Source organism: Sprattus sprattus, assembly GCF_963457725.1.
Source record: "Sprattus sprattus genome assembly, chromosome: 4".
Classification (NCBI taxonomy): Eukaryota; Metazoa; Chordata; class Actinopteri; order Clupeiformes; family Clupeidae; genus Sprattus; species Sprattus sprattus.
The window spans coordinates 23065489-23090793 of record NC_137923.1 but is presented as its reverse complement, the minus strand read 5'-3'; the positions used below and the strand labels follow the sequence as shown (position 1 = coordinate 23090793).

Here is a 25305-nt window from a genome sequence, read left to right as displayed (position 1 = left end):
CCTGTTCCATCAATGCCACCCTCACAGCAACCCACAGCAGCATCTGTTCACCAATCTGGGGCCCAAACGGTAAAGATGGGTGGCTATGTGTATTATGAGTATCAGAGCTGAGTGTGAGGGGTTGGTGAATCGTAAAGATGCGTGGCTATGTGTATTATGAGTATCAGAGCTGAGTGTGAGGGGTTGGTGAATGGTAAAGATGCGTGGCTATGTGTATTATGAGTATCAGAGCTGAGTGTGAGGGGTTGGTGAATGGTAAAGATGCGTGGCTATGTGTATTATGAGTATCAGAGCTGAGTGTGAGGGGTTGGTGAATGGTAAAGATGCGTGGCTATGTGTATTATGAGTATCAGAGCTGAGTGTGAGGGGTTGGTGAATCGTAAAGATGCGTGGCTATGTGTATTATGAGTATCAGAGCTGAGTGTGAGGGGTTGGTGAATGGTAAAGATGCGTGGCTATGTGTATTATGAGTATCAGAGCTGAGTGTGAGAGTTTGGGGATACCGCATGGCACAGGGTCAACACCTACCGGCAGCTCCTTAGCTGTTCTCTCCAGCAGCCGAATACTGGAACTCAGAGTACTCTGCATAAGGACAAGCAAACACACACACACACACACACACACACACACACACACACACACACACACACAAACACACAAACACAGACACACATGTGCATACACATTATGAAAAATTCTATGAACCATACAAATATTCTTTGATGAATGTTATTCAATGGACATTGCTCATTTCTAATGATCTAAACGCTTATTCTATTGGTATGACTCTGTGGTAACAGATGGAGGGACTGATGGGCGCCAGAGGAGAAGAGGGTCAGAGAGAGGGTTAGGTGGCTTTGGGAGCCCTACGGATGACTAATGCCTCAGACTGGGGACACTCAGGAGGACTCACCCGTGCGCGCACATATTTCTTTCATGCCATTTGAAAACCAAAAACAAAGAGACAGAGGAGAGGTTGAGAGTGTATCATGAAAAGTATTTAAAGACGTTGAATACAACAAACACTTCACTGACTCCAGTATATGGGCATAAGGCTGGGGTTGGGTAGACTGTTCACATATGCATTTAGGTCAATATGTGTCTGTATGTATTCCAATAATAGTTATCATGTGTGTATGTTTGTGTGTGTATGTTTGTGTGTGTGTGTGTGTGTGTGTGTGTGTGTCTGTGTGCTTGTGTAATTACCATGGCTTGCTCCATTGGCACCACCTGCTCTTTGTGTGTCAGTCGGATGCTGCTGGCGTGGCCCTTCAATGCGTTGGCCAGGGCTCCTCGAGGCTGAGAGGGAGACAGAGGGAGACATAGGGCAACCGCATGGAGAACAGAGTGAGGCAGGCAGTAGAGAACAGAACACTCAGCATATAGTAGGTCAATGGCACAGCCTCGCCCTTGTCAAGTCAACTCACAAGAAAACCAGCACTGTTTCAGTGTCCACAGACTCTCTCTCTCTCTCTCTCTCCCCCTTCTCTTTCTGTCCCCTGGAGGAACATGCCATGAAGGCTTCATGTCTGTGTGCTGCCTAGGCCGTTAATTTGTGCTACAGAGCTTTAAAAGGCGCTCAGTTAAACCCAGCACATGTACTGCTCTTCTGTGTTTTTCCTGAGCAAGTAGGGGAGCGGGGTTCACATCATGAATAGGGGGCTTGTTGAGTACCCCCACCCCACCCCACACCTCACTGCGATGGCAGTCTGGTGTGCTCAGAGGAGAGGAGAGGAGAGGAAAGGAAAAGCAAAAGACAGGAGACAAAAAAAGAAACTGGAGGTTTCCAGGGGAACAGGGCTATACTTTCACATACGTTGGGACATACAGCCCGCTTTGATGAGGGCGATAGACATCGCTGTGAAGTTATTCTGGTGCTGCGTAAACAAAACAGCGCCAAAAAGAGGCTTCATGTACTCAACTCCAATAAGCTGACAGAACACAGCAGGAGCCCCCACACAAAAGGGTGCACTCATTCCCACCTTCACGCGGGATGCTAAACATCTGATTAGACTGATATAACATGTAATAACCTGTGTATTACGTCCATTTACAGTCAACAGAATTTACTTTATAACTGTACACTAAGCCAAGTGATTACCATCTCCCAGTCCCCAGGTTTAAGAAGCTGAATGGTATCTTTGAGAAATGTGTTGAAATTCTATCATGTCCAGTTTTTTAATCTAATAATGGTCTGAGATGGCCTGTCTGAAGATGTGACACCCCTTGTTTGCGTCGGATGATTTGGGTGGGACTAGCACAGGCTGTCTTCTGAAACCAAGCTTGGTGTCGGCCGTGATGTGATTTGTGTTTTGTGTTTCATACAGGGAGTGATTCATGTTTGATTCAAACTCACCAGTTGGTCGGCCTGGTCATCCAGTTCGTTCGCAAAGGATAACAAATCCACCACAGTCACGCCTTTGTTCACCTACAAGACGAACAACAAGCACATTGAGTGGAGACAAGGCACAACCCCAGATACAGCAGCTTAGGGAGAGTGCATGTGTGGGAATGGACAGAGAGACAGAGAGACAGAGAAACAGTAGAGGTCCACAGTGATGGGGTATTTCCATCTATCAGCATTCTGTATCATCACAGGCCTGGTGATTTGAGCAGTTAAGTAAATATGAATATAAGTGTGTGTGAGTCTGTTTTTCTGAGCATGTGCACATGTGTGTCTGTGTGTCTGTGTGTGTGTGTGTGTGTGTGTGTGTGTGTGTGTGTGTGTGTGTGTGTGTGTGCGTGCGTGCGTGCGTGCGTGCGTGCGTGCGTGCGTGCGTGCGTGCGTGCGTGCGTGTGTGCGTGTGTGTGTTTAGTGCTTATTTGCATGTTTTCTGGTGTGTTTGTAGGTACCTCAGCCAGATAGGCCTCATACTCTATCTCGCCAACGCCAGTGTTGGCAAAGTTGAGGAGATTATCTCTTCCTTCTTGTTCCAACAGCACCACGCCCTCCAGGTCCACCCTCACTCCGTTAAACACCTTGGCCAGCTCTGGGTTGTACTGCAAAAAATATCACACACACACTCGTAAACACACAGAGAAAGAGAGAGAGCGAGAGAGATGCGAACACAGATATGTATCACGACATGATTGCCACAAAGATCAATGGCTAACTCCATCTAAAACGTCATAGTAATTTTATGTTAGATCTGCGCTTAACAAGCAACACAGCAAGGTGTTTGAGCTAGTACTCCTTACCATAGTGCCATTAAGAAAACGGTTGAAGTTAAACTTTTTCTCTAACTGTAGGGATGAATAGAGGCCGTTATTGTCATAGCAGTCCCTGTAAGAGAGAAAGAGAGAGAGAGAGAGAGAGAGAGAGATGGGCGATAAAAACATTATTTCATCATTAGTTTATCCTACCACTGTCACTGATGTATTGTAAGCAATATTAAAAAGGCCAGCATCTTTCAGGCACTTTGTAATGTAATGTGACCCACTACATCATTCTGCCCTCTAGTGGTGAAATTAAAACCCACCTTGCTCATTACTTATGTGGCCTGAACTTTTGGTAAATCTCCATAATCAGCTTTCATCACACTGATCCTATGGCATTAACATCATGCTTAGTCCCCTAAACCTTACCTGTACATGCTGCCGAGGGTCAGGTCGATGTTTGGATCCTGAAACAGCATGCCTGGGAGGAAGTTCTTCTTTTCTGGGTGCACTATATATGGCGTGTCAATGATCTGCGCAGAATGATTTACTTAGTGACCAGCATCATGTTTAATATGTTACGAACAATAAACTTACATAATGTTTAATGCCTCAAGGAGCTCTACAATTGTCTGTCAGCTGACTGTGACAACATATGCATGACCCACTCACTATGTGCTATTTACTGTAGCGCATACTGAATGCCCCAGTTAGCTGTTATGTGATTAAAATGCATTTTTCTTGCTCTTTGTGTGGTAAATCTTTTGGTTGTGCTAGCGTGTGTGTGTGTGTGTGTGTGTGTGTGTGTGTGTGTGTATGTGTGTAGATATGTGGAGCATGCCCCTACTCTGCTCTGGCTCACCAAACACATTCCTTCATGTCCGTTTGGAACTCTACCCAACCACCTCCCCAACCCCTCCAGAAGTGGGCAACAGACACACAACTACCTCAGTGTTAGGCAAGTTATGTAATATTACACAGCACTCCTTCGCTTGAAAGCCAAAACCAACACCTGCAGGATACAGGCATGACCACGGAGAAACCGTTTTTTTTTTCATCAGCGCTCATCAATTGCCTCTCTCATAACCACTATACTGCTATTTGCAGTAAGTACAGTATGTACAGTGGTTGTAGCTCCTACTTCAGAAATGTACACACATAGCGAAAAGGGTATTGAGTGCCGTGGTGTTCAACGCAATGGCTGCATGAAATTTAGATGTAGTGGCCTTTACTTCTCTTGGCCTTGTATTCTCAAGCACTGACCTTGAACAGCTCTCTATTGGCCAGCGGCTCACAGATCAGTTTTTCAATGTTGCCCCCGGCAACAAACGTGGACACCACGACTGCCATGAGTGCCCATGAGAAGATGAAGCTAAAGCCCACGCCGCTAAAGAGCCAGAGCGCGCCGGAGAGAGAGAGAGAGAAAGAGAAAGGGGAATTAATAAAATAAAGGAAGTTGTAGTTGTATTTCGTTTCCTTTCAAAATGGCTGCTGTGGTGAAGTCTAAACCATTGTGTTGACTTACGCCATGAGAAGGTTGCCTCCAGTGTTGGACATGCAGCCACGCATGGTGGGGGAGGCATTTTTGTCATAGCCGCAGCTTCCACAGAGCAGGCCCAGGAAGTTAAAGGCCAGGATGAGAACCACCATGCAGCATATAGCCACACAGCCAATCCACCTAACAGAAAGAGACAGAAAAATAAGGAGAGATAGAGAAAGAGAGAGAGAGAGAGAGAGAGAGAATAAGAGAGATACATAGAAATAAAGCTATTGAAAGCCTCCTGGTAGAGCAGCTTCCAACTTCAGACTGAAACATACTTATGCCACCTACATAAGTAAGATGCACAAATCGCATTCTGAAAAGCCCATCCAAACGTGTAATTGTCTTAACACAGACAGGTCTAACTAGTAGCACACAGCACCTGTAAAAGTCTAGCTGGTCAATCTGAGGATAGAAGGCCTCGATGTTCTTCTGGCTGTCTGTCAAGAACATGGTGAAGTTGACCAGTGCAGGCTCCAGAGGAAACATTTTTGTGAAGCCAATGATTTCTCCTCCAACCTTATCCAGCATCCCCTTCACCCCTGCCGGACAGTCACAGAAAGAGACGTGAGTCTGATGGGTTTACATGGGAGGTAGTATTATATAGAAGTTCAGGATATGTTGAAAAGGGTTAGAAGACTGGGTCCTTAACAACAGAACTCAACAGTCCATAACCACGTGATCAACTGACAAATACATTCTATTGGGGTTAAAGCGTTAATTCTAAAATTTGCCATTTTCTATGTCCATCCAATACTACGGGGCAAGTTACTGGAATTGTTTGCATAGTCAGTGCAGAGGTCTGAGCCAGAACCATTCTAAGGCTGCGCTTGGAAATGACTAGAGCAAAGGTGGAGGCGCACGGTGCAAGTCACTGAAACTTACGAGGCAGGTCTGTGTTTTACAAGAGAAATGGGTTCCAAAAAGGCAGAACAAAGAAACAAAAACAAAATAAGAAGCAGTCATGGTGATTATCTTTGATCAGATAAAACCATTGACGTTGTTAAGTTACTAGCCATTCATAGCATTTTAGTAGCTAGAAGAATTAGACTTGTTTTCAGGAGAAGAAAACAACTTCAAGAAGCACAGAAGCAGAAGCAATGTAGACAGCAGCTAAAGGAAAACAATATACATTATGCTATATTACACCATATTAATGCAGTTAATGTGCACTGCAATTTGAAGGACCATTTCAGCCATCAGAGAAAGTATTCACTTACTTGTGACTACATTTTGGGTTTGCTCTCTGACCAGCTTCGGTGTGTTGTTGAAGGCTGAATAGCCCTGGAGTAGAAAGTTCAGAGATTCAGAAATAGTGGACACACATCACATGACCGTTTACTTAATACACATGTTCAGTGTAACATCCTCCCCCTCTCCTTCCCCCTCTCTCTGTCTCACACACAGACATTAACATACATTTGACAACCTATTTGACTCACCTTCTGGACTATATTGCTGAGGTCTGTTTTAAGGACGTTGTCCACATTGGCCAGCTGGTGGTTCACATCAGGAAGCTAGAACACACGAGAGAAGGCAAACAGAGAGCTTAATACCACACTTACTACAAGCTAAATCAGTCGCTAGGCGACAACAAGGACCGGTACACATGACTGAGAGTATCACATTTTGATTATACAGTTTTCCCACCCTGTTTTCCCTTGCCTTTGGTACAACTTCAAACATATGCTATAGTGTGAATGACGCCAGGCCATGGCACTTGGATGCCATGTGAGGGGGTGAGTGTGAATGCCTGGAATCCTGCCTGTGCTGTGTAGGCCTAAACGATTTGGGAAAATAATCAAATTGTGATCCCCCCCCCCCCCAATATTGCAAATTGCAATTTAATGTGATCTTTAAATTGTATTCTCTTTTATTCCCAACAAAACCTAATGAATGAGTTAAATATGACCAACACAATATTAGATACATTAAGTGTAAAATATTCTTTCCCACATTTTACATTTTTAATTAACTGCCGAAACAAGAACAACAAAACAGTGGCTTTGCCACTGTGCATTTAAGTAATTTAAACAAAGTAATTGTAAGTATAAACACAAGGCATGCAATACTGTGTGCAAAATGTACCATCTTACGCATTCTTTTGTACCATCTTAAGAATATTTTTAAGTAACACGTTTTAATCGTGCATGTTGCGGTTAGAAACACGCGCGTGCTGTGTGGAGTGTGTCCGATGTGGAGTGGTGTTTGTGCTGTGAAGTGGAGTGTGTGCAGTGTGGAATTGAGTGTGTGTGTGTGTGTGTGTGTGTGTGTGTGCGGTGTACAGTGGAGTGTGTGCGGTGTGAAGTGGAGTGGAGTGCTGTGAGGTGCCTCTCCCCACCCTGTTGAAGTTAGCGCTGAGGGCCAGCTGGCTGAGCGTGCCCCTGATGGTGTTGCAGGTGTGGGACACGTCTCCGTTGGTGCAGGCCGGGTCGTTGAGCGTGTTGCTGAGGGAGGAGCGCTCGCTCTGCAGGCTCTCCTGCAGTAGCCCCGTGGCGTCCTGCAGCGTCTCCAGAGACGTGCTGACGTTCTCCAGGGCCTCCTTAGTCTCCCGCATGGCTGAAGCGTTGGAGAGATAGGGGGTTAGAGGTCATCCTCCTCTAGCGAAGGCAGGCTTGTCTGTTTATCTATCTATCCATCTACTGCTGAGAGCCAGTAATTATAATGAAAACCCAGCCATGTCACTATTGCTTGACTGAAACTGACGTAGTGTAATTCTTTACACAGATATCTGCTCACTTTAAACTGTGATTTACTGATCATCTCTAAAGAGAAGGAATTGTTGGTCCTGAACTCTGACCAGGCCAAATGAAAACAGCCACTCTCTTCAGAAGGCATGGCAGAAGCTCAGAGTTACACCTGGGCATGGCTTCACTAAAACTAATCTAAAACAACTGACATGGTGGCCGGTGGGTCTCGGTGTGGAGCGCAGGGTTGGCCAGGCCCCTCCGTATCCACCCTTCATCCAGACCCCTTTGACAGCAGGATGCCACCCAGACCACACTTCCTCCAAACACCCTGTTTACACGGTCTCTCTCTATATAGACACACTTTGGTGTTTTAGTGGTTCATCTTCTGTGCTCCATCTTAAAGGCACCCCCCCTCCCCAATCCCTCACTATGGTTGTTGCTTTCGATGAAGAGAACTCAAACAGGACAGACCCACTCCTGTCAACTGCACTGGACCTTTCAGGGATGTTATATAAGGATCTAGCCACTGGCCAGGCACCCAGGGCTTGGCCGCAGTTTGCTGGCGTGAGCATTGTTGGCTGTGCACGGCCTGTGCAGGAGGATTCACTATTTGAAGACTCAGCTCTTTATTTAGGCTGTGCTTACATACAGCAGGACAGATACAGCCTGTTGCTCAGATGATTAGATTAAGACCCCCTGAAATGGCATGCAGTGGATTTGTTGTCCTTTCAAATTGAATACTGAGAGTTGTCTCTCGAGGTCAGAAATAACACATAGCACAGTGTTCTCCAAATCACAAAATCTCTCCCTCTCTCTCCCTCTCTCTCTCTCTCTCTCTCTCTCTCTCTCTCTCTCTCTCTCTCTCTCATTGTAAAGACAGTAGCCACAGTACAGCTATCTAATCGTAGATCAGAACAGAGGAAGAATTTGGTCGAGCCAAAAACATTTTATTTCAAAAGGACCACTAATATCAGGCAAGGTTTTGGGATGTCACCACAAGGACAACAAGCACAGCACAACACGGTCACTGGGAGAACAGGGTCATGTCACTGACTGGGGTCAGTCTACTAGCTGTGTTACCTTTGATAGCACCCTCCACTTTGACTTTGGCCCAAAACATCACAGAACAAAGCAGAGTGAGAACAGACATTCATAAGTGTTAAGAAAGAGATACAATATGCATGCAGGTATGGTTTCTGAAACTTAGTGGATTCTCTGTGTGTGTGTGTGTGTGTGTGTGTGTGTGTGTGTGTGTGTGTGTGTGTGTGTGTGTGTGTGTGTGTGAGAGAGAGAGAGAAAGGGAGAGAGAGAAACAGAGTTAGAGAGGCAGGGGGGGGGGCCTACCTCCAGTCATACGTAGGGCATTATCCAGAGCTGGAACAACATCTCTCTCTAACTGGCTTTGAATCCGGCCCCCAAGTAACGTCCCAATGTCTGAAATTGATTGATTAATTAACAAATTGTTTCTAAGATGCTTTATACACATACATACATAAATACATAAATACATACATACACACATACACACATACACACATACACACATACACACATACACACACACATACATACATACACACATACACACACACATACACACATACACACATACAGACATACATACATACATACATACTGTACATACAGTACATACAAGCAAATGCTCATTTGAGCTTTGATACTCACTGTCCATGTCAAAGAGGACTTTGTTTTTGGCTACGGTGTATTGCGCTGTCAGGTAGTCTATTTGCTGTAAACACAAACAAACAAAAGTGTCAACCACCAAAGTTCAACAACCATGGCCTATAAGGGCCTAGACTAATGTCCTGACAACCAAATGGAGAACACTTTTCTCATGTCACGCCACTGAGCCTTACCGCTGGTGTAGTGTTGGCAAAGGCCTTGAGGTCTCTCATGTTGGTGTTAACCAGCCTCCTGGTGCTTTTGATGTGGGAGCTCATGTTATGGTTGGCAGAATATGCAACCAACACACCAGCACTGTAACACACAAACAACACAATAGCACTGTAAACTCACAAACAACACGCACACGTATTCATAGACCCCTGACTCTCCACTGCCTGATCATCACTACATGCCTATTCTACTATTACTGTCCTTCTTAACATTCCACCTACAGTGTGACAGACTGGACTGAATATATATGCACTAACAACTCTTTACCAGAAGGGGGCGATGTAAGGGCACCACTCACGACATAGACATGATTACCATCCAGTCTGACTCACTAAACTGGGACGCATGTTATTCAGTATAATTAGGACAAACTGACTCATATGAACACGTAGTGCACTCAGTAAGCTTATTCTCTAAAGATGAGAGACACTTCTAAGCTTTTGTTGTTTCTTCGAATCCAACTCTTCCCCCACCCCATCCCTGTCCTAAGAATAGCTCTGCCTAAAGGGATCGGTTCGGAATCCCAAAGCCTATTTGTGTCATTTGTGACAGACTTTGTGTGTTGTGGTTTGTGTGTTCGCGCTGCTTACTCTCTCTCTCTGAATTAGTGGCACTGTTTATTCAACATTTACAGACCAGATGAACAAGATGTTCCCCCCCTGCCTTGATCCAATCTCCTCTCCCTCTGACTCTCTCTCTCTCTCGCTCTCTCTCTCTCTCGCTGCACTGGCTAATACGCAAGTCTACTGTAACTAACTGTAACCCAAACAGACAGACAACAAAGTGCATTAACTGCATCTGATGAGTACACACAGTAAATGCATTATACTTAGGCCTGGAGGTCCATTACAGGGGAGAGTGTAATGTCCACAGCATGTGGTAGCCCTGGCAATGACAGAATACTGGAGAGGAATTGTATATGAATGTGGTAAAAGGAGCTTTTAAGTGTTTGTTGTGCAAAGGACACAGGTGCAGCTTTAGGGAGAAAATGGCACACTGGACCAACACACACACACACCCCTTTACTCAGTAACACATACACTCACACACATTTGATTAAATGCCTTCATATTACTCTGAAATTGCTGGATTTGATTACAGATTACAGACTTTCCCTCAAACCAGACCAACACCACCGCCCCCCACCTCCCCAACCCCAGCCTTGAGTGCTGCCACAGTTTAATAAAGCTGTAACTTGAGAATTGGCGATTAAACATTCTGAAGGCACAGGGACCTGTGTCTAAGTATATCTGCATATGTATGTGTGTGTGTGTGTGTGTGTGTGTGTGTGTGTGTGTGTGTGTTTGTGTGCGTGCATGTGTGTGTGTGTGTAAAAAAGTGTATGTGAGTATTTATAAAACAGAGGGAAATATTCTGTTTATTTTGCTGCCGTTTGCTGAAAAGTCAGACCATTTGCCAACACCAGTTACAGTTTAAAAGCTAAATGGTAACGGTGTATGCAACTCCTGAAGCAACTCTCTTTAGCTAATAATGTACTTTGTCAGCACACACACACACACACACACACACACACACACACACACACACACACACACACACACACACACACACACACACACACACACACACACACACACACACACACACACACACACACACATACAGACACAGTCCCTTTCTTCTATTAACAAAATAGTCTTTGTGGAACTGAAATCATCTCAAGCACACAATGAATAGGAGAAGGGAAAAGGCTTTCCAGATACAGCACAAGCGACAGAGCGAGAGCCAATGAAAGACTAAAGATGAAAGACGCAGACAACACCTCATTCACAGAGGGCTTTTCTCAGGGTGGGGAAGAGACTATCAGTGTCAACTAACTGCCGATGTTCTCTTTCTCTCAATAGACACACACACGTACATGCACACACACAGACACACACCCTCAACACAAGCGCACACACACAGACACACACATACACACACATCCATACACATACACACACACACACACACACACACACACACACACACACACACACATCGTAGTCTGAGTGGCACAACGAAGGTATTGTGATTCTGGACTGGGAATTTCATCAGTACCAGAGCATAGTTTTCAGCCATTACCTATATTTTAATGTCTAAAAGCTCTTGCTATGGCTAAAGGGTTGGTGTGGGAATATGATTGTGTGTGTGTGTGTGTGTGTGTGTGTGTGTGTGTGTGTGTGTGTGTGTGTGTGTGTGTGTGTGTGTGTGTGTGTGTGTGTGTGTGTGTGTGTGTGTCTGTATGTGTGTGTGAAAGCCCCATCTCAAATGCAATTTATCTCCCCAAAACTAAGAAATAAGACAATAATCCCAAAAATCTACCTCTTTTGTCTCAATCTATCTCCAACTTCAGTGTTGCCTTTGTCAATTTTTCATATCATTCACACACAAATAAAGTTGGCCTTCTGAAGACACATACTTCCACGGACTTCAAAGCTGAGAGAAGATGCTGCTCTTCATCAACCTAATTTACAGTTCCTTATCCAAATAAGCCAATTCTTCACATACAAACATACACACACACACGTGCGCGCACACAAGCACACAAATGCCCCCAAGCGCACGCGCACACACGCACAGAAACAGACGCAGACACACACACACACACACAAGCACACAAACACACACATATAAATAATTATTCACAATTTTATAATCCCAGTGTGGCATTAGTATGTCTACTGTGGTGTGATGAAAGATTGCGTGGAAATACTGTGACTCATTCACTTCCTGTGAATCAAAACTCTAATATTAGAATATCAGTGATGACTACAATATGACAATATTTTTGATCAAATCTTTCGCTCACTCTCCCATCTATTGATCTATCTATCTATCTATCTATCTATCTATCTATCTATCTATCTATCTATCTATCTATCTATCTATCTATCTATCTATCTATCTATCTATTTATCTATATATATTTATATATTGTGTGTGTTTGTGCCTGTGTGTCGGCCTGTGTCTTTGTGTATTTGTGTTAGTAGGTGTGTGCTCATCGCCCTAGACAGGCTCTAATTAGTTCAAGTGAGCAGGCAGCTTGTGTCGATCACGCAAGGGAGATACCCATTTCCGCTGAGCCCAGTGTTGGGGAGAGACAGACTGAAGTTTGCCTCTGAGTAATTCATGTCTAACCAAAAGATACTACAGCTGATTTAAGGGACTATTAATCAAAGAGAAATGCAGACGGGTCATTCATCTACATCCGGCTGCAGTGTAGTGTGTCTTTTATCTTCGCTGAATGCAAATTTCACAGTGTGAAACAATTTCACAGTTCCTTTGCAAATCCCCCTTGCTATCATCCTACAACAGCCTATCTATGAGTCACCACATTGTCTCAAGTTCGTTAGTGATTTCCAGCATTGCGCCCACAGCCTTTTAAAAAATCATCACACAGGAAAACATTCCAACGCCTCATCCCCACTTTCACAGCTGAAAAACACCTGAATATGAGATGCGCTGAGCCTTTCTGCCGAGGTCCTGGCATCACGCTACGCTGCAGTTCTCCACCAGCCTTGCTACCAATCAGCCACTTGTGTGTGAGCATGAAAGGACACTGATGAACACAGAGCCAACTTCCTCCTCCGAGGACGACACACACGTGAGGGCGAGAGGGTGATGGTCGTGGAGCGGCGCTTAACAGAGCCCTGTGAGTGTGCCGGGAGATGGGCCGGGGCATCGGTGAACACAGCAGTGATTGAGCACCAGATGTGGCCATTCAGTCTCAGTTAAACGCTCTCAGACTGCCAAAGCCAGTCGCACAATGCAGCTGATTACTCACTGGGCTGGCTCTGCCAACCGCAGACAAGGGCTGGGAGAGGAGGGTTAGACGCGTCCTCCATACCCAAGGATTACTGCTGCTCATAACAGAAAGCCAATCAGGAGACATACATTTCAGCTCAAATAGGTAGAGGAATCTTTGGAAAGTTCAGCAGGGTCTGTCTGTGCACCTGATTGAAATGACATGTGGTTGAGTCTTCCTTCAAAGAGTGCTTAATAGATGGGCTTGGTACATGGCCACATGTATGTGTGCACACACCACACACAATCACTTTTCCATTAGAGAAGTGCTTCCATTGGGGCTCACGGGCAAGTAACTAAATGTCTGTGGGGATCTTAACACCATGGAGATTCCCCCCGCCTGCCTCTATCTCTCTTGCGCTCTCTCTCTCCGTCTCTCACACACGCACACACACACACACACACACACACACACACACACACACACACACACACACACACACACACACACACACACACACACACACACACTTTATTTTTCTCTTCCACTGGGACAACAGCACAGCCTGAGTCAGTTTCCATTTGCTCAGAGCCATCTAAAAGATGACCACACATTGTTATCTGCCATCTGATAATAATAACATGTTAGCCAGTGCACAAACACACATGCGTGCTCACTCGCCCGTGCTCACGCGCACACACACCCACACACACACACCCACACACACACACACACACACACACACACACACACACACACACACACACACACACACACACACACACACACACACACACACATACACACATACAAACACACACACGGACCCAACTGTCTCAAAAGACCTCCTTACAGGAAGGTGCGACATTTTCCTATGTGTGAACAGAGGGTTTTCTCAGGGTGGAGAAGAGACAATCAGCGTGAACTAACACACACACACACACACACACACACACACACACACATACATGCACACACACACACACACACACACACGGCTGAAAGGTGTTTTGTGGTTTTGTATTGGGATCTGAAATATGTACAAGGATGAGGGATGGGCTTGTGTGTCTGTCTGTGAATGTATGGATCTCTGTGTGTGTGTGTCTGTGTATGTTTATATATGTGTGCAGCGACTGATGAAGTTCATTATTAGGTAAAGTGAGTTGCTTCAGGAGTTGAACACACAATGATTGTGTTTGTGTGTGTGTGTGTGTGTGTGTGTGTGCGTGTGTGTGTGTGTGTGTGTGTGTGTGTGTGTGTGTGTGTGTGTGTGTGTGTGTGTGAGTGTGTGCGTGTATGAGTGTGTGCGCGCTCTCACTCACGTGAGGAAGACGGAGGTGGCGATGAGCATGGTGGTGTAGAAGCCGCGCTGGCAGTCGGCGTTCTTCCTCTGCCTCTGGTGCATTTCCCCTCCGCAGTTGTCACAGCAGCGGCACAGGCAGAAGCACAAGCCCACCAGTGGTGCGAACAGCACAAACAGGGCACCCATCACCCCCAGCACAATGAAGCCCAGTTCATAGTAGATGGTCTGGGGGAGACGGGCAGACAAAGCAAGAAGAGATAGATGGAGGTAGACAGGGGAAATTGAACAGACTGAAAAAGAGGGCCTTTCATTAATCTTTCTCCGAAAAATGATTCAACCTGCAAGAATTAGCCAACCTATTCCATTCCAGCAAAAAAGGGCTTAAAATATCCCAGGCAGACTTTTAAGCTGTTAATAAAACGAAATATGCATGAGAGCTGACGAGAAGAATAACTGATAACAGTAACAGTCAGTCACTTATAAATACCCAGTCGCGTGCGGCGACCAGATACCTGCATATTCTAGCCTATAGTCATATATTACTCTGCTTTGCATGCATTATCACCCATCATTTCAAATCAAATGCATGAAATCTAGACCCGCAAAATCCACTGTAATCTACTGAGGGTTCTACTGAAGCTTAAAGCTCTCTACCACGGAGAGAGAGAGAGATAGAGAAAGAGAGAGAGAGAGAGAGAGAGAAAGAGAGAGAGAGAGAGAAAAAGAGATAGAAAGAGAGATGGGTAAGGTAAATGTCATTCTAAAACAGCTGTTCGGCTGCTATGTACGTGTGGAACATTACCTGTAGTGCTAGCACAACGTTCTCAGGCTGCAATGCCAGAACATGAGCAGCGTGTGAAACAGAAAGTGAAAACACACACACAAACAGACGGGGTTAGAGTGCTTTTTCAGAGAGATGGAGTGCTCAGTTACACAAACACATATTTTGAGCCAACTATTGACAAAGTTTAAAAAGTGCAGGGCTACATTCTGAGAGAGAAAGATAGCAGTGCAGACTTTCAGGTGATCTTTGCCCATCAGTTTGAAGAGGTTTATTTTGGGAAAAGGTTTGTGCAGAAACCTTTGGGTTTAAGAGGACCCATTCACTTTTTAAGTTACTGTAACACACACTGATTGCTCCAAAATGAAATAGAGACTAAACAGGTAAAATCATGGCAAGTGGTTCACACCGAATATGAAATGATTTGATGACCAGCTGGACTAATCTAGTGGAGAGTTTCCATGACATGTAGTACATTAAGAGAGCAGGCACTCTGAGATGACACCTTCTAAACCAACCTTCTGATACTCCTCCAACTTGATTCCTCCCTTGTTCTGCTGCATCACGTTAACGATAAGATCTGTCAAAACAAACACATCACATGCAAATTGGATTACATCATTGTTACCATCAACGTATCAGCCAATTGTTGTAAATGTGATAAGGAAAGTAAGGTCAGATCAGGTAAACCCAAATGTGATGAGCCAAGCATATCACTCCAGAACACTCACATTATTTGTTCAGCTCAACCTCGGTTCACAATTTCACCCCAACAATCATGCTGTTATACAATACTAACTGATATATACAGTATACCACAACACCCCAACAATCATGCTGTTATACAATACTAACTGATATATATACCACAACACCCCAACAATCATGCTGTTATACAATACTAACTGATATATATACCACAACACCCCAACAATCATGCTGTTATACAATACTTACTGCTATATATACCACAACACCCCAACAATCATGCTGTTATACAATACCAGCCAATATACTGTATACTACAACACCCCGACAAACGGACTGGATTTTTACCTCTAAAGCGCTTTTCACGCTTAACAGATTATGTAATGCCTCAGTCATCAACCCAGTCACAGACTGATGTCGGATGCTACTATCTACGGTGCCAATCTGCGCATCGGGAGCGCAATGTCTTGCTCAAGGACACTTTGACACTTGGTGAGGAGGAGTCGGGATCGAACTAGCAACCTTCCGATTGCTGAACGACTCCTCTACCTGAATCACTATCGCCCCCAATCAGGCTGTTATACAACACTAACCGGTATATACTACAACACCCCAACATTCATGCTGTTATACACAAATATAGTAAACTCAGGAGTAGACTGAAGTGGATAATGTCAATATCTAGGTAAACTATCCCTTGGAGTCCTCCCATACTGTTCACTTCAGCACCAGCCTGCCACTACCTCGTCAGCACTTAACTCACCTGTTCACTTCTGAACTCAGCACTCAACATGTTGGGAACACTGAAAGCAAACCGTTCCAGAGGGTCAGAATGTAAACACAAACCCACCCATCACTGACAATGATTTACTAGTATGGCTCATTTTGGTGGATTACTGTAAGCATATTGAAACAAGGCCAGTGACTTAAGACCCACACACATCCATCCATCCACACACATGTAGCTGCCTATTCATAAAGTATTAATTCCTCAGCTTGTTACGTAACCAACAATTGAAGTCGCTGTAGTTTTTAAAAGATCGCATAATTTTAATCCAAATTGGGTTGCTAGTGTGATCAAAATATCTGGACATGAAATCACAAGAATGAAATGGATGTCTTCACATCAACATTGGAGTAGGTTGGCTAAGCCTTTGCGTTTGCCCTGCTATTCAGAACACCAGACTCATTCAAAATGATTACACAGCCAAGTGAATCAGCAGGAGAAGATGTGGTGGCTGTGTCTGGACACTGTGATAGAGGGTAAAAAGTCTGAGTGAGTGAGTGGGTGAGTGAGAGAGGGAGAGAGGGAGTGAGTGAAAGAGCAAAAGAGTAAGAGAGTGGAAGAGTGAGTGAATGAGCGAGTGAGTGAGAGAGTAAAAGAGGGATCTGAAGAGTGAGTGAGTGATTGAGAGAGTAAAAGAGTGAGTGAGTGAGTGAGAGAGTAAAGAGTGAGGGATTGAGTGAGTGAGTGAGTGAGTGAGTGAGTGAGTGAGTGAGTGAAAGCGCAAAAGAGTAAGAGAGTGAGTGAGTGAAAAGGTGAGTGAGAGAGAGAGTGGAAGAGTGAGTGAATGAGCGAGTGAGTGAGAGAGTAAAAGAGGGATCGGAAGAGTGAGTGAGTGATTGAGAGAGTAAAAGAGTGATTGAGTGAGAGAGTGAGTGAGTGAGTGAGTGAGAGAGTAAAGAGTGAGTGAGTGAGTGAGTGAGAGAGTAAAGAGTGAGTGAGTGAGTGAGTGAGTGAGAGAGTGAGTGAGAGAGTAAAGAGTGAGTGAGTGAGTGAGAGAGTAGAGTGAGTGAGTGAGTGAGTGAGTGAGTGAGTGAGTGAGTGAGTGAGTGAGTGAGTGAGTGAGAGAGTAAAGAGTGAGTGAGTGAGTGAGTGAGTGAGTGAATCAGCAGGAGAGGATGTGGTGGCTGTGTCTGGACACTGTGATAGAATGTAAAATGAACTATGAGTGAGTGAGAGGGTGAGTGAGAGGGTGAGAGAGGGAGAGAGTAAATTAGTGAGTTAGTGAGAGAGAGTGGGTGAGTGAGTGAGTGAGTGAGTCAGTGAGTAATTGAGAGAGAGTGGGTGAGTGAGTGAGTGAGTGAGTGAGTGAGTGAGTGAGTGAGTGAGAGAGTAAATGAGTGAGTTAGTGAGAGAGAGTGGGTGAGTGAGTGAGTAAGGCTGAATCCCATTTCTCCCGCTACCCCTTCGTCTTTCCCCTTCCCCTCCGTTTTGCGCGTTCATGTGGAGGGGTAGGGCTGTCCCAATTCACGTTAAGACAGAGGGGTAGGGGAAGGGGAAGCGCTTTCTACCGCTCCAAACGAAGATTTTCCGAGGGCACACTTCAAACGGAGGGGTAGACTGATTTCCCTCAATGCATTGCGAACCCGTGATCATTAAAGAAAAAACATCGCGCGAGTCCATTTAAAAATGTCGGAAACAGCAGGGAAAGCATCACACAAATGAAAGTATTTTCTTTGTAATTCATGATTTCAAAACTTGTTTGATGAAATGTTGCATTGTGTAAATAACAGCTGCAGGCGCCATGTTTGTTTATGTCTGGTGAGTGACAGCTGTCGCTCTCCGGTAACGTAACAGCTGACGCTTCGTACTGATGACGTACGTAATTGTTGAAGTGCTATCCCAATTCGAAGGGCTAGCGTTTCAACCCCTTCCGCTACCGCTCCGTTTGAAAAAGCGAAGGCGAAGGGGTAGGGGTAAGGGTAGGGGTAGAGATGAGAAATGGGATTGGGCCTAAGTGAGTAAATGAGAGAGAGTGGGTGAGTGAGTGAGTGAGTGAGTAAATGAGAGAGTAAAAGAGTGAGTGAGTCGGGTGGCTGGTGTGCAGCTGTGCTGGGCCGTGGCAGGTCACCCAGCAGGTGTTGAAATTGGCTGTTGCTCCTGTAAACACAGATCAAGGTGCTGCAGAACTGCACTCAGGGACGGTGCTGACATGAGGGAGGTTGAGTTCAGTTTAACCTCCCACTAGAGCCACAAGACTGGGAGCTGCGCAGAGGCTCATTGGACTTCTAACAGGCAGAAGCTGAAAGGCTGTCCCTGTGGGGTCTTGTATCGCTGCAAGTTTTCAATATGCCTTCATCTTAATGAAAAGCTTGTAAAAGTGTGTGTGTTGTTCATATGATTAAAAAAGATGTATAAAGCACACCATATGACCATCAATAGAGTTAACCATAAATACAGTTTCAAATAATGCCATCATATTAAGTTTCCTATATCCTTGCCTCTGACCAGAACTGACTCTGAAAATGTGACTGAGATTTAGTAGCACCGGTTGTCTGTTGTCTGTACACTTGGATATTCAGAGGATGATATTTCTGTCTTTCTCTCTCTCTCTATCTATCTCTTTGTATTCATGGTTGTGTATGTGTGTGTGTGTGTGTGTGTTCCCCTGTCTCAGCTTATTCATGAATGACTTGTGTAGAAAAACTGTATTGAATGTGGTTTCACATGCTATAAATAGAGCCATTCTGCTGAATGTAAAACCTTCCTGTTTCATAATCCCACCCACCCCCCGTCACTCTGATACAGAGACACTGAGACTGGAAGTGATGCATTCATCTCTTACAGACACTGCACAGGCACACGCATGTCATCACACTCTCAGCCCACCTCCAAACACACATGAACACACACACACACACACACACACACACACTCATCTCTTACAGACACTGCGCAGGCACACGCATGCCATCAAACTCTCAGCCCACCTTCATACACATACGAGCACACACACACACACACGCACACACACACAAACACACACACACACACACACACACACACACACACTCACACTCACACTCATCTCAACCACGGCTGTGTCACTGGTTGTGTATCTGTGCCTGTATCACGATATTGTGTTGCCATGTATCTGTCTACGGCTTTTTCTGAAGGCTCAGGACAGTATGGCACGAATACTGTAGGAGGATTGGAGAAAATCAGGTCACCGAGCAAACAGCACCCCCACCGACACCCCCCCCCCACCACCCCCCCCCCACAACACACACACACACACATACACTTGCATCACATCCTCTTATCTTTTGATTCTTTCTCTTTCCTCAAAACATTTTATAGAGTCTGGGACTCTTAGTCTCAGAAAGTTATACTCATGTTAATTAATCTTTCTAAATCATTCTCTTTAAGTTCATATTCCCAGTTAAAGGAGTCTTAAGTATGTGGACACCGTCTAAGATCTAACGGTCCAAGTATGTTATATCCTGACTGATGCCACACACACACACACACACACACACACACACACACACACACACACACACACACACAGTTTTACAGTTCCTGTGACAGCACAATTAATTGCTCTCGGGCAATTTATGTTAATTGACAGTATAGTTACGTCGAAGAGTGTATTCATAGCCTCACGTTGCCTCATTTAGCTAGTCGGCTAACTGTAAAGCTCTTAGCTTCCAATGCCTGTCAGCTGAGGAACATATTTTTGTTTCTGGCTTTGGTCACTAAATCCGTGTATGTATGTTCTGAACAGAGTACAGAATACACTAAATTAGTCAGCTTAACACGATCTGGCACAGACTTCCATAAATAGGTTTCGGTCTCCAGCCTTGTGCTAGCGGTTATTGCCAGCCATATTAAGTAACTCCAAACTCTATGCACTTATGAGGTCCTGACAGGTCAAATTTTATTAATTAAATTAGCATATATGTAGTCAACATAAATTAAAGCAAGCAACAAGCAAGAAATATGATACTGTAGCCATCTTTTGTGTAGATTTTTTAAAAGTGCGATGTTGGTTTGGAAAAGAGTCAGAAGAAGTGGATTTGAAGTGGATTTACTACAGATTCACTAAGTAACATTTGGAGAGGCACGTCTAAATCCACCTGAGAAAGAGACTGTGAAGGCATAAGGCAGGCTAAGTCAGCTGACCCCCTGACCTAGTGGCTTGTGTTATGGTGGTAGCAGTACTGGTGGTGTGTGTGTGTGTGTGTGTGTGTGTGTGTGTGGTGTGTGTGGAGGCTGGGGGGGGGGGGGGGGGTCTTTGTCAGTCAATCTGCATTGTCTAAGACAGAGGCCAGATGGGTGGGTGTTTATCTCCAAGCAGTGGCACACATACAGCGCCGGCATGAGCGCACAGGAAACAACCCGCTGTGCTTAATGCAGCTGTTGGCACCGGCCTCGCACCACACAAGGCCGTCCCCACCGACACACCACTGCGTTGGCTGTGTGGGCCCACAGCATCAAGGCAGACCTCCAGACCTAGGGATGCAGAGGGCCCATGGTTCGTATATATGACAGCTATTGGGCCATGGTAACGGTATGGTTTCGGTATCTTTATATTTAAGGAAAACATTACTTGTGGAAAAGCTGTTGCATGACCTTACATGAATTTCTCTCAAAATGTTTGAAAAGGTGACCGCAGAATATTGAAGTTTTCATTTGACAGTGCAACAAAAAACAGGATTACAGAATTTGCAACATTACAAATGCCACCCCATAAAAAGTGCATTCAAAGGTCAGCGTGGCTATATTTCAAACTGTTATATGATAATAATAAATATAATAATTTAAAGGCACCCAGTGCAACTTTCGAGGCTTAAAAATAAACATTCAATTTCTAGTCTTTTTTACACTTAGTAAGTTTCAATAACTCCATACCATTACATATCGACATTCAAGGAGCAAAGATGAGACGTCGTTGTGTGGTGAGAACTGATAGAAATCGATAACAACAACAATCGCCGCCATTTTCTTGCCCAAAATAAATAAAGCAGGATTCCAGTCAATGGAAAAATGGCCTCTCCACACCGGCGATTGTTGTTGTTTATGATTTTCTATCAGTTCTCACCACACAACGACGTCTCATCTTTGCTCCTTGAATGTCGATATGTAATGGTATGGAGTTATTGAAACTTACTACGTGTAAAAAAGACTAGAAATTGAATGTTTATTTTTCATCGAATGTTTATATAAAGTTGCACTGGGTGCCTTTAACTCATTGTGACCTGTAGGCTCAGCTCAAAGCCAGTCACCAGAGGCCAATAATGGTACTGGGTTTGTACAATTCAACGCTGTCTCTCATCCTTAATGTTTTCTAGCGTCTTCTACATAACGTCCTGATGAAGGAGAGCTTGAAAAGGGAACTAGTTACTCCAGTTGTGAATTCATGGATTGGTGAATAGAGGGTGAATGGAGGATGAAAAATAAACCCAGAAAGATGTGGGACTAGGGACATCGGCCTCTTATATGACCTCAGAAAGCCTCCAAACCACTGAGTCCTCATTCCTCTGAGTGCATTCGTCTATTCATGTAGATAACTTTTTCTCCATCTAAAGCTACATTTGTTCAGTTATCATGAGTCTGTATCATTAAGTCTATTTAAAATAAAAGAAAGACAGCACTGTCTACAGCAGTACCATTATGTCACAAGCCACAACACTTAAGAAAGTATGAGCCTCAGTGGAAATGTATTGTAATGTAATTGGAATGGAAATAGAAAATGTAATTAAAGTTGGAAATGTTAAATCTAAGGAGAGAGTGTGCCCTGTAATAGGTCAGTATGTTGTTTTTCCAATGGGTATCACTGATTTGAGGGCCACGTGGATAATCCTCTTATCAAGCCCTTGGTGTTTGGCTGAAAAGTGGCCTCTCTCTTTTACCCAGTCTCTCTCTCTTTCTCTCTCTGGCTCTCTATGTGATTTCCCACAGTTTTTGTCATCCAATTCATGCTCTCATCCCATCTAACCATGTGTGTATCTCTGACCCTTCACCATCTCCTCTGTCTCTTAACACACACACACACACACACACACACACACACACACACACACACACACACACACCACACGCACGCACGCACGCACGCACGCACGCACGCACGCACGCACGCACGCACGCACGCACGCACGCACGCACGCACGCACGCACGCACGCACGCACGCACGCACGCACGCACGCACACACACACACAAAAATGGATGAAAAACCAGAGATGATAAGCTGCTGTCATGTCAGAGAACACATGTGTGCCAGTCATATACAGACCAGCCCCTTTTTCTTGCTTGTTGCTATGAAAATGAGACCTAGAGGTAAAAATGGCATTAACCCTTAGATGCATAAGTGGGGTCAAAAATGACCCCAGGGGTTGTTTTTTTGCAGTATCTTTTTAATTTTACATTTTTATCGTTTAACCTTCCATGTATTCCTCAAATAGGTTGTCTTTGACATTAGGCCATTTGGATTTGTGTCCAATTGTTATATTTTTAAAGTAATTTCATGTTTTGTATCAATACCACAGATTTGCATAGGTGGGGTCAAAAATGACCCCAAGCATTTTCTATGGAATTTCAAAGGTTAACCCTAGGAACCTTTGATTTTTATCAACTGTGACAGTCAGGTATACATTTACTGTCGATTATAACATCTCATGTCAGCAGTCTCACCATCCTGAAGGTTATTTTTACACAACAACATACATGTAAGTATCCTGGCTTTGTGACGCCAAAACCCCCTATGCAATTGAAGGGATTGTGTCAGTGGGAGACAGCCAGGGGAAGGAGTCAGTAAGAATCTGGGTCTCAACATCGTCAGTAAGTTGTGCTGTGGATTCAGACACACAGGTCGCAATGTCACCACAGACAACTTTTTCACCAGTGTGCCTCTTGCAGAGCTTCTCTTGGAGAAGGGTCTGACTATTGTGGGAACATTACGACAAAACAAGCCAGACATCCCTCCCGTGATGAAAGCTTCGAAGACCAGGGAGCTCTTCAGCACTGACTTTGGGTTCAATGGCAGCATGACCATAATCGGCTACGTTGGAAAGAAGGATAAGGCTGTTCTGCTTCTCAGCACAATGCACCACAGAAAAATGGTGGATGAAAACACCCGCAAGAAAAAACCAGAGGTGATTCTCTTCTACAATCAGACGAAAGGAGGTGTAGATACTGTGGACCAGATGGTTGGCACCTACACCTGTGAACGCCAAACGCAGAGGTGGCCCTTGCTGCTGTGGTACAACCTGATTGATATTGCCACCCTGAATGCCTACTCCTTTTTCAAGGCTCAGCACCCTGAATTATATGCAGGTATCACTCAGGCCCGGCGGCGCTTTCTTACAGAGCTCTCACATGAGCTTGTGACGCCTTATATGAGAAGTTGACTGGAAGATAACCTATACCTACCAACCACAATCACTGCAGCAATGGAAAGGTGTGGGGTGACAAAAGCTGCAATCCAGCCACAGGAGGGAAACAGGCAGGGCCAACAGAAGAGGAAAAGGTGTAAGATGTGCCCAAGAAATCAAGACCGCAAAGCCAGCAATAGTTGCTGGAAATGCAGTGGCCATGTGTGCAGTGCTCACTGCCAGAAAAAGGTACTTTGTAACAGCTGCACACAGTGAGAAGAGAGTGTTTATATGTGTCTGGGCGTGCGACAGAGGGACACACACACTCTGAAAGTTCCTGTTTTGAAAGATAAGAAATTAACATGTCAAATATGAAAATTCTCGTGTTGGGATCATTTTTGGATGTTTACCTTTCTCAAAGTAGTTTTTTGATAAAATGTTAATGAAAAGTGATAAATGAACATGTCAAACATGAATTAGTTCTTTTGTTGACCATATCATAATAAAAATGTTCATTTTTAAACAAAATGAAAGAAATTAACATGCAAAATATAAAATAATTCTCGTCTTGAGATCCTTTTAGGATGTTTACCTTTTTTACCTTTCTAAAAGCTGTTTTGTAATACAATGTTAATAAACAGTGATACATTCATATGTCCAACATGAAATAATTATTTTGTTGACAAATATATAATAACAATCATCATATTTAACCTAAATGAAAGACATTATTTGAGTTTACAGCATAAAACGCATGCATTCTAATTGGGGTCATTTTTGACCCCGCTCATGGAAGAGTGTAGGTATTGGTAGCCCATGCATCTAAGGGTTAAGCCAAGGCCCTGTGCCCTCTCTCATTATCTTAACCAGGGCACGGTCCCGCATCTGTCTCGACACGAGCCCACGACACAAGCAGCTATACTCAACTGACGTGTGTAAACCCTGCTTTACAAGTCAACTCTTTATATAGCGCATAGTGCAGACATGAATAGCATCTCGTAGTAGTTTAAGTAAGTCACTGTCTGGATTACACTCCGCAGTCAGACCACGGATTCCGAAAGCGAGAAACAATATCCTGAAGCCTAGTGTGACAGTCCTGACTGTTTCCACGTCTCGCTTTAAATGCTCAGAAAGTATAGCCTGGGGATAATCTAGCGGTCAGCATTTGATCTACAGTCCAATAAAGCAATCACATGCAGCTATTATTTGTCTATATAATCTACATCCATACGTAGTTAATTGAAAGAATGAATAAGCAGATAAATCAGTAAGCAAATATCCGGGGCATCCTGCTTTAATGAGTGCGGGGTGAATGCGGAGGCGATGACCCAGTTCCTGGCAGGGCGGATGGGCGGGTGGA

At 44.4% G+C, this 25305-nt stretch overlaps 1 protein-coding gene across 1 annotated transcript in view; it reads right to left on the bottom strand.

Annotated features, from left to right (window-relative positions):
- Positions 1-25305, bottom strand: part of prom1b (prominin 1 b) — a gene marked incomplete at its 3' end in the record, with an annotated part of 31491 nt that overhangs the window by 4184 nt on the left and 2002 nt on the right. The window contains exons 2-19 of the mRNA XM_080836718.1: positions 15654-15715; positions 15157-15183; positions 14374-14579; positions 9264-9384; positions 9073-9136; positions 8731-8820; positions 7038-7255; positions 6139-6213; positions 5917-5980; positions 5079-5238; positions 4682-4834; positions 4420-4543; positions 3586-3689; positions 3199-3283; positions 2854-3000; positions 2357-2428; positions 1207-1299; positions 529-582 (exon numbers count right to left, since the gene is read on the bottom strand). Of these exons, the coding sequence (XP_080692844.1) occupies positions 529-582; positions 1207-1299; positions 2357-2428; positions 2854-3000; positions 3199-3283; positions 3586-3689; positions 4420-4543; positions 4682-4834; positions 5079-5238; positions 5917-5980; positions 6139-6213; positions 7038-7255; positions 8731-8820; positions 9073-9136; positions 9264-9384; positions 14374-14579; positions 15157-15183; positions 15654-15715 (1919 nt within the window). The remainder of the gene's footprint in view (positions 1-528; positions 583-1206; positions 1300-2356; positions 2429-2853; positions 3001-3198; positions 3284-3585; positions 3690-4419; positions 4544-4681; positions 4835-5078; positions 5239-5916; positions 5981-6138; positions 6214-7037; positions 7256-8730; positions 8821-9072; positions 9137-9263; positions 9385-14373; positions 14580-15156; positions 15184-15653; positions 15716-25305) is intronic.